Source organism: Varanus komodoensis, unplaced genomic scaffold (assembly GCF_004798865.1).
Source record: "Varanus komodoensis strain SLA01 unplaced genomic scaffold, ASM479886v1 scaffold17, whole genome shotgun sequence".
NCBI lineage: Eukaryota > Metazoa > Chordata > Lepidosauria > Squamata > Varanidae > Varanus > Varanus komodoensis.
This window is the reverse complement of record NW_025335505.1, coordinates 14034854-14050989: the sequence shown is the minus strand read 5'-3', so window position 1 is coordinate 14050989 and position 16136 is coordinate 14034854. Positions and strand designations below refer to the sequence as shown.

At 38.4% G+C, this 16136-nt stretch overlaps 1 protein-coding gene across 2 annotated transcripts in view; it reads left to right on the top strand.

Annotated features, from left to right (window-relative positions):
- Window positions 1-13981, top strand: part of LOC123021653 (cadherin-19-like) — a 70059-nt gene extending 56078 nt beyond the window's left edge. For both annotated transcript variants that reach the window (XM_044426627.1, XM_044426626.1), the window contains exons 10-12: window positions 4548-4665; window positions 11532-11783; window positions 12925-13981. In XM_044426627.1, the coding sequence (XP_044282562.1) occupies window positions 4548-4665; window positions 11532-11783; window positions 12925-13412 (858 nt within the window). In that variant the 3' untranslated portion in view covers window positions 13413-13981. The remainder of the gene's footprint in view (window positions 1-4547; window positions 4666-11531; window positions 11784-12924) is intronic.
- Window positions 13982-16136: the final 2155 nt, after the last annotated feature.

Sequence of the window (16136 nt, the reverse complement as noted above, 5' to 3'; positions counted from 1 at the left end):
GCCATTAGAGTGTAACTGAGATAATAATGATTTAAAGATGCATTAAGTTAATCTTGACTTCCTCTATCCAGTAGGTCCATATTTGGAGAAAAGAGGTTACTGCTATCACTTTGTACTAGAATTTTTCTGTACTAAATTTGTACTAGAATTTTTCTGAAGCAAAACATATATGTAATGGAGAAGACAAAATGATAGCTACACCAGCTGTAATTTTCAAAATATTTCTCAGAATCTCACAATCACAAAATATGCTTCAGAATCATACAGTCTGGAAACTGATTGGCACTTCTTTTTCTTGTATTCAGATGGGGTGCTGCATGCATTTCCCTGAAGGGAGTTATTCAAATATCCCTTTGGATCATAAGTTGATCATAGTATTCGTACCTTTACCATTTGTTCCTTTGTTACATCTGAAAAAATTCAAAAGTAGATAGGTCACTAAAATGTATCAAAAGCTTGCAGTTTGCAAATAAATCCAATTGCTTTCTGTGGAGCTTTGTTCCAGACAAGTGTGCAAGAGTGTCAGAAGTATATCAAACAATATAAAGGTGGACCAAATTTATTTTAGGTACTACAGAGGAATGAATCTGACACAGTCAGAATCATGACAACCAGGTGTTGATTGAAATGTTCTGCTTCAAATGTGTTTTTAGAACAGTAAGCAAACTGAGACACCAAAACAGTTTCAGATGTGCATTACATCTAAGGCTGAGCTAGAGGGGGTCCATTTCACACACACAAAAATAGGATTTAAGGATGTCATACTGATTTGCCTCTTCTTTTGTTGTTGTTTGGAAGAGGAAATTGTGGTTTTTCTTTCTTCTTTAGCTCTGTTTATCGGTGATCCCCATTTGTCTAGGATTGCACTTGAATGATTTGTATAGTAAGCATTAAATCACAGTCCAAATAAAATTAATTTGCCCTTACCAGCACCAGCAAATAACCCAATCTGTTTGGCTCATAGTATTTTGCCATCCGTATTCATTAAATTCCCAGCTGATCTTGATTGGCTTAAAACACTTGCATGAAAATAAAATAATCATTTTTCCTTGGGGAAAGGTATGTGTATGGGGAATCTAAGGGGGAGGGGATATTTGGATGTTGGAGGAATTGCTACTCCAAACCACTACTTCCCAGATAAAAATCAGATACAAACATTTGCTGATCCCTTTTGGATCAGCAATTCCAAAAAGCAAATATTTGATTTAATATATCAAAAAAAATCAAAGACAATATATGACACAAGATTTTTTATGACACTCAAGTTTTTGCTGAACACAAGGCAGTGAGTTTACCTGTACCATACTGAATAAATTCTCCCCTCCCTAATACATATTTGTTCTGGCACAAATACCTGTAATTTGAGGATTATCTATGGATTTACTTTGATGTAGCAATTTACTCAACCATTTACCTATAAGATTATAAAGTGGTTGAATGCGCATTCTGCACTTTAAGTCAGAGATAGCAAAAACACACTTATTTTCCCAGTACTTCACATAAAGTAAACTGGTTAGCAATTACAATTACAGGGGCAGAACAATCCTCCATCCCAAAGCAAGTCAGGGCTCTTGCCAAGGCATAAAATTTATTTTGGTGCCTGAAGCAAAACAAAACAAGCACACAAAAAATCCTGCAGGAGACTTTTCTTCCATCCCTGGTTGCAAATAACTAATGATTCAGACAAACAAATAATGCTACCTGAAGCAACCATCTCTCCCTGCCTAATGGTAGGAAAGGCCTTGGTCTAGAAACTGAATTTCTGTACTAGCACATTTTCTGTGTAAGCAATTAGCAGGCAAGCTCCCAGTTAGCTGTCTCCTTCATTGTCTTGAAGACTATTGTGGTTTTCAGATTAATGATCTTTGATATAACACAATTTTTGTCAATTAGATTTCAGCACAATCAGTAAACCAACAGATGCAGGTTTTTCAAAGCAATATCCTACTATGTTACTTCTGTTGTGCCACAAAGTGTGCAGGCATTTTAAGCTGTGTTTTCTAAACAGTATAATTTTGTAGTTTTTCAAATTTATACTGTGTCTTGCCCAATGTATGAATGGATAAGAATTTTGTTTGGTTGATCTTTAAGTTATCACTTAACAAAATTCACCAATCTTTTCATATCTGGGACAGAAACAACTTAGAATTTTTTAAAGATCATTTGAGAGAGATAGCAAAATGGAGATACTCCAGAAGAGTTGTGCCAGAAATAACTCAATATTCATCATCATCATCATCAATAATCTCATTGTATATACATACAAAATACAATTTTTAACTGAAGTTCTACAAAGTACATAGGCGTGTCTTGATAGCTTCGAGCTTTCACTTCTAACTGGTCCAGCTAAGAGAGGGTGAAAACAACCCTGATTTCCTACCAGCACCACTGCAAGCTCTCCTGCTGACTGTGGCTGAAGATGCATATGCTGCCACCTGCCATTTTCACTGTGGCATCTGTCTCTGCCCACTTCTGCCTGTTGGCTACATCGATCTTACATCTCCCAATGCACCTGCCTACATTCATTAATGGGCCACCTTGCCCCACCAAAGCACTCATTTCACTTGCCACATCTGTCACCTCCTCCTCCTCCTTTCTTCTTTGGTGCAAAATCTTCAGTCTTTTTGCCACTCCCTGAGGAGCCACAGTAGTGGCCACTGTGGCTCTTCAGGTACCTCATCAGGCTGGGAAAAAGGTCTCAATTGAAATAAAAAAGGAAATACTTTTTTAAAAACCCTCCTACATAGAATCTGGAATTTCAAGCTGAAACAGTCATGAATCATCATGATCCTGATCCAACTGCCTATATGCAAGTAACTCAGCATGCCAATTAAGGAAAGAAGCTTCCATAGAAAAATGCATTGTTTAGTGCTCAAGTGGTACAGGAAGAAAAATAGTACAATATTTCCTACTTGGAAAAGAAATACGATGAAATTTTCAAACCTAAGTTTGCAATCCTGAACACATGTACTGGGTAAGTAAAGTCCATTGAACACAGTGTGATATTAGAATTAACACATATAAGGTCAATGGATTGCTCAGTACTAACACCTGTAGCATACCCTAATCATGATAGGACTGTCTATATTTTTATATCTGCTAACAGGCCAGCATGGAGCAGTTGTTAGAGTATAGTACAGGAAGTCTGGAAAACCAGCCTCTGTTGCCCACTTGGCTATAGGGCTGACTGGATGACTTTGGGCCAGTCACTGACTCTCAGCCTAACCTACCTCACAGTAGCTTGTGAAGATAAAATGAATCCAAGGAAGATTGTATAAACTCATTTGAATGCCCAAGTGAGAGGTTGAGCTTTAGCAATTCTATTTGTTTAGTTCAATAAGCGGGGCTGTCAGAAGCATTACATCCACATCAGTCATTTTTGTTGGGGAGATGCAGAAACTTGCACTTCATCCTGAGCACCAAGACAGAAGGTGATAGAATCAGGCTATTTGCAAGGATTTTTTAAAAAGCATTTCCTTAAAAAGCTCCATTAGCCTACAGCTTCATTGAACTGAGCTATGTTTGTGCCATAAGCAGAAAGTACTATCTGTGGCTGTCTGTGGACTTCTCTGACCCTGTATTTGGCAAGACTAGATTTTTAAACCCCAAATAATTGGCCATTAAGGAGTACTTTAGAAGACTTACCCTTCTAATGAAAGAAATGAATTGGCATTGCTTTGAAATGGCAAGATAATGTTTAACTGAAATAGCAAGATAAAGCATGTTGTCACTGATAACATATGATTCTCCAAAAAGCATCAACAAATAATGGTAACAAATAGTTACTCTTTGTGAGCAGAATGACTGCTCATTACAACAACTGCAGCATGAATTGTTTCCCTTTGAGATGACAGAATCTATGATTTTTGAATGCAAAGATGCTAATTTTGACTTTTTCCCTCCTACAAATGACAATCTGGTTCGACATGTTTGGAAATGTGGGCTATTTTGTTTCTTCGAAAACACAACCAAGTGTTCCCATAATCAATCTGTTACAATCTCAAAGAATCAACAATTCAGCACATGAACTTGTCACAATCTTGCGGTCACGGCAACTATAATACATCACTTGAGTGATGCCTATGATGTTTGTAGGCTGGAAGGAAATAGGTTTTTGTATTGAAGGATGTGTTCAAATATAGAATGATATACTTTTCACCTTGGAGAACAAAGGAAGGGCAGAATACTTTATATATCCCCTCCATTTTTTGCTTTTTTTTGCTCTTGGAAACTTTATTTAACCTTTGCATTTCAATTTTAGAACCTATTTGCATTAGGCCAAGACTTTAGTGCTTATCTCCTTCTAATCAATAGAAAATCAAGTGGCATAATTGTAGGACATTAGAAAATCAACAAGCCCAACAGGATTGTGTTAAGTGATGCATGTTTGTAGTAGCAGCTAATACATTTCCTGCCCTTCAGAGGCAAGAAGTAAAATGGTAACCTTCTTAATTGAATAGAATGGCTTGCATGCATTGTGCTTTGTGTTAAAAGGCAACCAATAGTATCTGGAGCTAAACATATGGTTTATCAATGCTTTCTTCTAGCCCATTCAGACCATCAGTGCAGTGGATAAAGATAATCCAGTGGAAGGCCAACATTTTGTATTCTATTTGCCAGAAGAGTACACAAGCAACTCCAGTTTTGCTATAGAAGATCATCAAAGTAAGAATCGGACATGTTACTTTTGAAATCTTATTTAATGAAAAGGTGCTTTGTAAGAATGGTAAGAATTATCTGTGTGAGAATTCTCTCTGTACCATCTGCATACATCAGTGTCATCAGAGTAAAAAATCTGAGAACCACTATGTTTTGTTCAATAGCAAAAATACCAGCTTCAGATTATGGCTGAGCCAAATTACCTTCCTCAGTGCCAAAAGTAAAATAAAATTCCATAATTTTCTGTTTTCTTCAGGGACACAAATTTTCCTGATTTTTTGTGGGTGATGTCACTTAACCTTATGAGATGCCAGTGATTTCTTTTCTTGAACACATGCATGGACACAAAAGCCTTTGACTCATGCATGATTAAACCCTACATCATTAGGTTGTCATCATAGCTTCCAGCCAACAATGATTCCTATAATGCCTTGAGAGCAATGTAACATGATATTGTATTACTCCCCAGGCATTTGAGGGAGTTCAGTTTGGAGAAAGGTATAGGGAGAACATTACATGGCTTCCTTTTAGCTGGAGGTGTCCACTTATATGTCAACACCGCCCCCCCCCACCACAAAAGAAAATTTATTTATTTATTTATTTATTTATTAAAACATTTTTATGCCGCCCCATTCGCCGAAGCCTCGGGGCGTCTTACAACACTAGATAAAACAATAAGTTAAAATATCCATATAAAATAATCATAATTTAAAACACACATTATAAAATAAGCCGCCCTGGCCAGATAAAATTCAATTGTGTTAGCATTTAAAATGTTGCTTAAATAAAAAGGTCTTCACCTGGCGCCGAAAAACAAATAACGACGGCGCCAGGCGGACCTCTCTAAAAGAGGATACCAATTTATATAATATCTGCATGTGTAAATTTATGTGTATGGCTGCCAATTTAGAAATAATAACTATAAATCAAACAGTGGTTGTCAAATGGTCAAGTCATATCTCACTATAATGGAGAAACTGACTAGATGACTTGTGTGCCAGGTACTAAATGTTGATGGAAAATCTGATGGACAACTTTAAAGCCAACATTTGGACAACTTCAAAATGAGTATGGTCCTCAGTCAACATGTCAAAAGAGAGGACTGTCTCTGCATGCTTTATTTCCGTGTTGCTATTTTTTTCTTCCACCTTCAAAACAGCAAAATTGGCAAATGCAGGAGGCCTGTATTAATGCCAAGTAGTAACTCATGGACCACACTGGCTGCCTGTTACCCATATCTGGCCTAGAGAAATCACATGATCGTATGCATTAAAAAAGTAGACAACACATATTAAAATTGTCACCTTATTGTGTAGAAACAGTAAATTCTTTGAAGGGTTGAAAAAAAGTTGCCTGCATTATGATGCCTTTATAGATATCAATGATCATATTTATTTATTGGTTGGTTGGTCAGTTGGTTGGTTGTGCTATTTTTTAAAATGTTCCATTCCTCAGTCAAAATGGCTGCAACATTGCTTACAAAGATCAGAAATAAGCCAGCCTTTCCCAAAGGTTTACAATATAAAAGACAGGACATAAAAGGAATAGAAATTGAAAGAAAAGACCAAAGAGGAACTGGATTCTTAATTGCAAAACATTTGAAATTCTGTGTACAGTTCAGAAAGGAACAGGAAAAGAAAATATCAGTTGTAGGAATCAAGTAATTGAATATTCTTTTCTACATGAAAAGGCTGAAGTCTGTAGAAGAAATACTTTTTAGATACCCGAAGAACAACTTACAGGTGATGCCAAGCTGAATGTAGTTTTTCTTGAAGTGTCCTTAGCCATCCGCTTGAAGAAGCAGCGGCTGGATTTTGCTTCGGAAGATGAACGCAAAAGAGGGGGATGTTTTCCCCAATGTATTGTAATTTCCCCCACTGAAAATGCCTTTTCCAGCTGTCTTTTACTCCTTGTGGATTAAATAGTTGGGAGGAGAACATTTTCACCAGAAAGAAAACTCAGAGAGACCATAGATATACTATGAGTTGGGACACTTTACACAGGAGAACTTCAAAGCTCTCTGAAGGACAAGTTTTGGAGTCTAAGCAAACTCTTGGATTCATCATTCTCCAGGAAAGTGGAACCAAGAACACTGGATCAGATCTCCATGCAGTCTCCAAGCTGGACTACTTTGTGCTTTACATGGGACTACCTTTGAAGGAAGTAAGGAGTTGGAAAACGTATATGGTGTAGAATACTTCCAGAAAATTAGAATGTGTAGCACTAATTATGTACTGATTACCAGATTAAACTGTTGGTGCTAGCCTTGAAAATAGGAGTGAGCAGCAAATGATTCATGGACCATATGGCGCCTCTGCCACCACTCGATGACATGCCACCAAGATTCATAGCAGCACAAAAATCCAAAATGTTATTTTCGCTGCTCCCAATATTGATGGCACAGAGACACAAGGACTACAGCTAGGGGATTGGGTCAAAATATCTCCCTGAATGGTTGAAGTTGTTCACTCCTGCTTTAAAGCCCTTAATGGATTGGAATCCAATGATTTAAAAGATTACCTTCACCAATAAGCTGCTATTGCCACACAACCCCATTTTCACATATATACATGCAACAGCACATGCAAAATGCAGGAAAATTTACCAAACAAGATTGTGAAGAGCTACTTCTTAAAGTGAGGAAATGAGCTCAAATGTTCATTTCAGCTCAAAAGCAAGATTATATATTTTTATATTTTTACAGATTTCGCTTCTACTGAACAAATTCCTACACGTGCATTACAAAGGCCCAAAAAAACCAATATACAAGCCCCCAGCACATTATACACTATACTAGTTTTAGTATGTCTGAGATACCAATAGAGGAAGATAAAAATTACAGAAGCTAGTTCAGTTCTGCCCACTGTTGGCATTAGACCACTTACATATTATCCTAAAAGATATACAACCCTCACTGGGAAAAATGGGCCATACAACTGCTCCTGTCCCACATAATGTTAGATACATTTATTGAGCATGGATTTTGTTGACAGATTAACCATGACAACTATCTAGAACCTGCAAGTATAGAAACAGTACACTTCTCATACCATACGCTGAGGACAGAGAACCAAGGGTGGCCTATTGTATTATATTCTTGGTATAGGTTTTCTGGACATGTGCCTTCTGTTCAAAACATTGCACTGAATTTGATGGACACTAAGTTCTTACACTCCTGCGCTACACATAATTGGTGGATACTGTTCTTTTATGGCTCTGCAGTAACATTAGTCTAACAATTGAAAAAAATCTCAAAAGCCTATTTCATCTTTTAGTAATTGCTTTCTAAATATGGCAGGTTGGATTAGTAATAACTTTCTCATTATCTGTTAAACTGCCAAACACTGTGTAATATTAGAAAAGGGAAAGGCAGGGCATTTTTGAAAATGAAACTGAGATCTACTATTAATAAAAGCTTATACTTCTATTTAGATCTTCTAAAGTAAAGTTAAAGACAATGGCATAGTCTACAATTATTTAACTTGGTTTCTTGTGCCCCATTACACTGTTTGCTTCAATATCCTGATGACATCATATAAATGGCTTTCTGTGCTGCTGTGTTGTGCAGCATTCATATTGATCCCAGAGGCTGAGAAAGAATCATATGGGGGACACCAATCGAAAGTAATCTGAAGGGAAAACCTAAGTTCAACAGCTGATGAAATTGGAGGAAAGAAGACCACTTAAAGGCAGCCTTCTGAGACTTGGAAGAAGAGCTGTTTCAAATTCAACTAAAGTATACATTGCTCATATTGACTTTGCTAATTATATGAATGTTCTGGCTAGGTGAATAAATCAATACAGCTAACTTTTAGAAAGTTCACTGTATTCTGAATAAAAAGTTGCTTGGTGCAGACACCATGCTTATATAATCTGGCCCAGAGTAATGAACGGCCTTAAGCAAGGCCTTATCTCGCAGCCTCTTGCCCATTTTAATTACGAAGATATTTCTTATACCATATAGGGAAAATTATTACATAATTATTCTTATGTAGTTGCTTTGTTTGAATGTTAGCCAATATGCAGCAAACACAGTTATGAGAAAATAAGCAAGATGGAGTTTAGTGGGACTTAATTCTAAGTGAATATCATTAGAATTCCTGAGTTTTAAAAAAATGCATCAGTCATAAATCAATACCAATGTCATACCAGACTGAATAATTTATTCAGATATTATTTATAAAGCCAACCTAAATCAGAGTTTCTCTGGTTGATTCACAGACAAATACAATATGAACATACTATATAAAAAGATTAAATCTAAAAACACAACTAAGGCTCGAAATGTTAAATGGAGAGACCCAGGTTTAATGCTGCAAGGTTGCAACCCTACAGCTTGCTCACATTATCTGGAAGGACTTCCAGTTCTGAGTTTCTGTGATTGCAGGGCTGGGATTTTGAAGGCCATGTCCCTGACCTCATCTTCCTCACAGACACCATGGGAACAAAACCCAAACCCAAGCCTTTCATTATGAATGTGCTAATGGCAGGTAGAATTGCCTTGGCTAGATATTTGAAAAATCCGACTACTTTTCCATGAGAGAATGGCTTTTCTAGTAAACACTCAAATTAATGGATACAATACAGGATAGGAGTACTTATTCATATATGTGAACTTATTTCATTTTATTTCAAGCATTTTATCTCTTTATCCTATTGTTGAACAATCATTTCTTTTTAAATGAAGAGAGAGAGAGAGAGACTGACTTACATTGCAATCTAGATGGTCATTGTAATTTTTCTTTTTTTATTTTTATTTATTTATTGAAACCCTGTTACAAGGCTGGAAAAATAGCAACACAGGAGTTGGAGTTTAGGATGCACTGAAAGGAATGAGAAGGGAAGAGACAGGTTCCACCACAGTATGAGTGCCTTAGCCTCCTTCCCTTTCATTCCAAAGAGCCTCAGCTAGATAGTCAAAATCTGATGTCTATTTGAATTGCAGGGAGGTATGGGCTGAAATGTCATCGATACCTCTCATTTTCATCTAACCCTGGGGAGGCAGTGACTGTCCTGAACCAATGGCTTGGCTCAGGAATTGACTGGAGGAAGGCCAACAAAGTGAAGCTCAGTCCAGACAAGATGCACGTTCTGTTGGTGGGCAGTCCATTTGTCCAACTGGGAAATTTTCAACCAGTCTTGTAAAGGGTTGTGCTCCCCATAAAGGATAAGGTTCAGAGCCTGGGGGTGCTCTTGGATCCTGAGCTTTCACTTGTTTCTCAGGTGGCCTTGGTGGCCAGGAGCACCTTCTATCAGTTTTTCCAGCTTGTTTACTACTTGGTAATCTCTTGACTGGATCATTGTAATGCAGTCTACACAGGGCTTTCTTTGAAGAAGATGCAGACTCTCCAATTAATCCAAAACAAAGCAGTAACTAACTAGGACCAGTCCTAGAGAACATATTACGCCAGTTCTCTGCCAATTGCTGTGGCTGCCTGTCATAGGCCAGGCCAAATTTAAAGTGCTCACACTATCATATAAAGCCTTAAATGGCTTGGGACATATCTAAAGGAACACCTGTCTCCATATTTCCCTACCAGACCACTTAGGTCAACAATGGAGGCCTTCCTTTGTGACCATCCCCCACCTCAAATGCGGTGAGGGGAAAATTGGAGAGAAAAGGGGCCTTCTTGGTCATTGCACCTCACCTTTGTAATTCTCTTCCAAGGGAGGTGTGACTGGCACCCACTTTATCTTGTTTTCAGTGCCAAGTTAAGACTTTTTTTATTTAGGATCTGTTTTTAGATTGGATTATTGGTTTGCTGCTGCTTTATTGTTTTATTATTTTACTGGTTGTTATTGGTTATGTGGTTTTCTTCCTGTTTCTATGTGGTTGTATTTGTATTGTATTTTAATTCTATCATGTTTTATGGTTTGTTTGTTTTCATTGTGTGTGTGTGTGTGTATGTTGTGCTGTGAGCCACCCAGGGAGCCCCTGGGTATGAGGCATCATACAAATATGAGAAATAAATAAACAAAATGCAATTAGTATACTGATGGAAATGTACCCCAAAACTCTGGATGACTCAGTGGTTTCATGTAGATGTTGAAGACCATGGGGGACAAGACAAACCCCTAAGGAAACCCATACTAAAGAATCCACAGGTTTCCTTAGCACCACATTTACCTGTCACAAAACTGATGAAGTCTATGTCCTGATGGATACAAGATATTTTTTCCTGGAATTATCCTGGTCTAACAAATACTGTACATCACTGCAAACCTCAGCTAGGTCTAAGATGACCTTGGGCCAGCAAATAATAAGCAACAGATGATCCTAAAGAGGGCCAGTTGGTGCCAAAGAAGAAGCTAAATAGAAGGAATGAGGTGCTGTTTCATTCTCAGCTGCCCTTGCTGCCTCAAACTATACCTGATAATAGGAACTTATCAGGGCTCTATTTCATCCACTAGGACTTACTTTTTTCATCTTTGCTCTAGCAGTTTCTTGTATTGTTTCCAGGATATACCACAGAGACATACAAGCTCTACCACAGAGAGGGAGATCAGGAATGATCATGACATCTGCCCAGGTCAGCTCAACCAGGAATTCAACAGAATCACCACCAGCAGTACCATCCAGGATATACAATTTTTTAAAAAGCCTTCTGACTGTGTTAATTTGTTGTAATTAATGTGCACTGGTCCTATACTATAGGCCTCCTTTTGGGGGTGAGAATGTCGGTGTTTGTAGCTGTGCTCAAAAAGGTAGTGTGGCAACTTGTATGTTTAGCATAGGGCTAATGATGTGCACTTGAACAAGTCCACCTGAGTCCTGCTCCATAAATCATAGCAACAGGCTTATTAGATTACTGCATCGGATTTAATGAGACCCATGAGTGATATATGCAACTTACTTTTTGCTTTGTTTGTAGATAACACAGCCAGGATTGTTACCACAAGAGATGGCTTCCATCATCGCGATCAGTTCCTTTTTGCCTTGCCAATCCTAATTGCTGACAGTGGACTCCCACCCCTCACCAGCACGAACACCCTAACCATCACTGTGTGTGACTGTGATGAGGAAGTTAAGCTCCTCTCATGCAGATATGGGGCAATCCTGTTTTCAATGGGCATCAGTGTGCAAGCTTTGGTTGCTGTGGTGGCTTGCATACTGATAATCCTGGGTAAGAAGAAAGGGAGAGCCGCTTTTTCCTGTCATGCAACGTATCACCACTGTCCATTTTGCTGCACTCATTCCATGTTTACCCATGTTAAGTATGAGATAGCAGAGATTGCCTGATCACAAACACCCACCTGTCTCAGTCCCTTGGTGTTTAGTGACCATGTCCCTACTTTTGCCTTTGTTTTAGTCCCTTTTCTGTGTTTCTGGTAGGGTGCATGGGCAGTGTAAAATCCATTGCATCTATGCATTTAGGCTTGTGGAAATGCACCCTTTCCAAAAATGTACAACAACCCCCTAAAATATCTTATTTATTTATTTTATTTATTTAGACAACTTATATGCCGCCCCCTTCGCATAAGCCTCGGGGCGGCTTCCAATCATGAATAGTGGAGACAGCCTGGTGAAATTTTAAAATCAATAAAAAACATTAACAATTAAAAGAAGCTTTAAATAAAACGGTCTTAGCCTGGCGCCGAAAAACAAATAACGACGGCACCCGGCAGACCTCTCTGGGGAGTGCATTCCATAAGTGGGGTGCCACCGCAGAGAAGGCCCTCCTCCGGGTACTCACCCTCCTAATATCCTTCACGGAGGGTTCCCGGAGAAGGGCCTCTGCCGCCGATCTCAAGGGGCAGGAGGGCATATATGGACGCAAGTGCTCCTTTAGGTAACCAGGGCCCAAGCCATTCAGGGCTTTGTAGGTGATAAATATGCCTGGAAAATGTGCATTTTCATGCTTTGGCCTATGGAAGAAATGCACATTTTGGGGTGGCACTTTTAAAAAATTTTAATGACTTAAATTTGGGTAAAATTATGGAAAATATATTTTTACAAAACCTTCTGCAGGTCCATGGAATCTATGTGACTCAGGAAAAACTAACCACTTCTTAGAAATTCAAACCCTTTCAAGTCATTTCATTTCTCTGATATCCCTAGTGAATTACTTCTTCCTCTTTGTATATACCTCCACTTTCTGAATGTGTTAGACCTCAGTCAAGTTAAACTTTGAACTGTATTCTAATTTTATTTCACGGATATTCATTTTATACTATGTTATAAACTTTGACCAACACATCTATGTTAGTAACTTTGACTTTTGTGGAGTTCTCAATATCTCATTTTTTCATTTGTTTGCTCCCCAGTGTTTGTGCTGGCAATTGTGGCCTTGAAGCATGAGGCAAAGACACCCCTATTTCATGAGAAAGGAGAAGCATTCAGAGAAAACATTGTTAAATATGATGATGAAGGAGGTGGAGAGCAGGACACAGAAGCTTTTGATATTTTAGCACTGAGGAACCAAACTGTCCTAAGAGAGCACAAGCCTCGAAGACAGATCACAACACAGATTCAGAGTCTCTACAGGCAATCTCTGCAGGTTGGCCCTGAGAGTGATGTGTTCCGGGAATTCATTTCACAAAAGCTAGAAGAAGCCAACTGTGATCCAAATGTTCCCCCATTTGATTCCCTTCAGACATACGCTTTTGAAGGAACTGGCTCAATGGCTGGTTCTCTTAGCTCACTGGGATCCAGTTGTAATCTAGAGGAAAATTTTGATCACCATGTCGAACTGGGATCCTACTTCAAGCAAGCAGAAAGCATGCATGGCTCTACAAAAATTGCTACATTTTAGGAAGGACTAGTGTTTACATGATGGAGCAGATCTTGTATCCATGAGTGGGACAACAGTTTTCTCTCAAAGAGAATCTAGCTCTATGTAGTTCTACAAAAGTAGAAAATCTGAATACAGTGAAATAGAGACAAGGACAAGCATTTAAAAAAAAATACAGCATATGTTTTATTCTTAAAACTGCATGGCTTGTCAGTCAGCAGCAGCTTACACGACTCATGTTGGAATAAGAGGTCACTCGGCTACCCTACTGGAAGAAACGATGCTGAGAGCCTGTATACCTGTTGCTAAGGCAGTATTTTCTGTATCTGAGCATGGGTGGGGATATTGCTTTTTAAAATATCTTGACTAAAAATGTAGATCTCAGATCACTGGCATAGGCTATTATTAAAATAAGAATCTGTGATATTAAAAACACAACAAAAAGATTTCTTGGAAATATTATGCAGAGTTTAAGCTTCTGTAATATTTTCAAAGTATTACAAATTAATTATCAAGCCATAAACTAATATATGTACTGTTTACATAAATACAGCTGTACAGAATTCTAAAATAAGTTATGAGTGAATGGAGATTTATCATGTATTTGTCTGATTCACTTTTAAAACCAACATTAAGCTCCTGACTAGCCTATGCCCAGGGTAAAACTTTTCAGAGGAGGAGGAGGAGGAGGAGGAGGCTTCCTTAGCAAACACAATCTCAAAGAAGCCTAAGAAGCTCCATTCCAGGGGTGTCTTTGGTCCCACCCCTTTGGTTTCACCATAAGCACTGGAATGGTTCCTTGTACTCCACTGTCTCATCTCATTTACCCAGGGAGCAATGGAGACAATGGACCAAGTAGGACATTCAGTTATCACTGGAGAACCAGCCTGGCCACCAGAAGACCCTCCCACCAAGGTTTTACTCTAGGAATGTATGAAAGTTTAATTTACATTTACAAATCAAGCAAACAAGTCCCAAATGTAATGCAAAATATGAATACTAGCAGAATAAGATATTCTCTGAAAATGTTTATAACTTACTGAGCTAGAGTTCATGCTTGAAAAAACCTATGCAACACACACATGCATTTTCAGTACACTTTTTAAACAAAACTCATTTTTCCTATTTGAAATATGCTCTTTCCCCATGCAAATGAAATGGGAAAGGGGGATGCAGGAGCCTGAATGTGGGAAATAAGGTTAAATTGGCATCTAGAGAATTTGGGTGATTACAAAAATCACTTGTTCACCATCCCTCATTTATTCATTAGGAAGGGAGCAAAGGTCTCCGCTATAACCAACGAAGAAGCAAATCCAGCTGCAATTGATAAATCAGACCTTCTCCCAGACTTTTTCTGGGTTAACATCTCTCATTAAGCTCTGTGCTTCAGCTGTGTGCTTCAGACTGCCATGTAAGTGAGTGGCCAACAGTATTTCTTATCAGAGTGAATTATACCATTTAACTATGTGCTCTGTGAAGCATACTTCTTTTTCCCTGTCCTAAATTATCCAGCATTTTTCTTCATTGGATGAGCCAAGGTTCTTGTAGTAGGACAGACATAAAATTAAACACTTCTAACCTTTCCTCACAGGGGAGCTAATCCAGTTTTTTATTTTTTTTAATTGCTCTTTTCCAAATATATTCCAGCTCCACAATATCTTGTTTAAGGCATGGTGGCAGAAACTGTGCCATATTGCAGCCATGGTCACAGCAAAGAGTTCTGTAAAGCAATATTATATTGGCAGTTTTATTTTTAATTCTTTTTAATAATGATCCCTGAGATTGAATTGGCCCTTTTCAAAACAGCTGCACATCAGGGCAATGTTTTATTGAACTATCCACCTCGATGCTATGATGCCTTGCTTTGTCAGTCACTGCTAGCTCAACTCCCAACAGTATATACTGTATGTAAAATTAGGTTTTTTTGACCTAATGCATATTATTTATACTTGGTGGCACTGAACTGCATTGCCATTTGACTGCCTCATTTCCCAGTTGAACAGATCCATCTGAAACTCTTCATAATCCTGTTTTGATTTTAAATACCATAAATAACTTGGTCTTAACTGGAAGCTTGGTCACATCACTGTTCACCAGATAATTCATTAATAAGTTAGACAGTATTAGTCCCTATACAGATACTTGGGAGTCCCCACTGTTTACATGCACTGTGTGTAAGAAATGTTCATTTCTACTTTGTTTTCTATTCTTTAACCAGATAGGAAAAAAAGGATAACTATCTCATTACTACTAAGTTTGCTCAGGAATTTTAGAGGTTTTGTCAAAAGTATTTGAAAATCCATGTAAACAAATTCAAATCATCCCAATTCACATGTTTGCTGACGTTCTAAAGAACTCTAAATGCTCAGTGAGACAGGACATACCTTTGCAGAAGCCTTATTGATTCTTTTTCAGCAGGACTTGTCCTTCCACATGACAACCCCCTGACCAGCCAAGCCAACTGTTTCCTTTCCCACAGCTCTTTGGAACTTTATTTAGACAACTTATATGCCTCCCCCTTCGCATAAGCACTTAATGTGGGCATGTGACCCAGTGCAAGATGTGAAAGTGTGGGGATATTTCCTAAGTCCCCTTGCAGGCACTTCCAGCCATGAGAGCAGGACCCTAAACTATCTTTCCAACATCCTTCTGACCCTTCAGTTGGTTGTAATGTAAGGTAGCTCTTTAACCTGGCCCGGAAGGCCAAGCTGGTTAGCCTGCTATGAAGTGTTCCTATGGATGGGT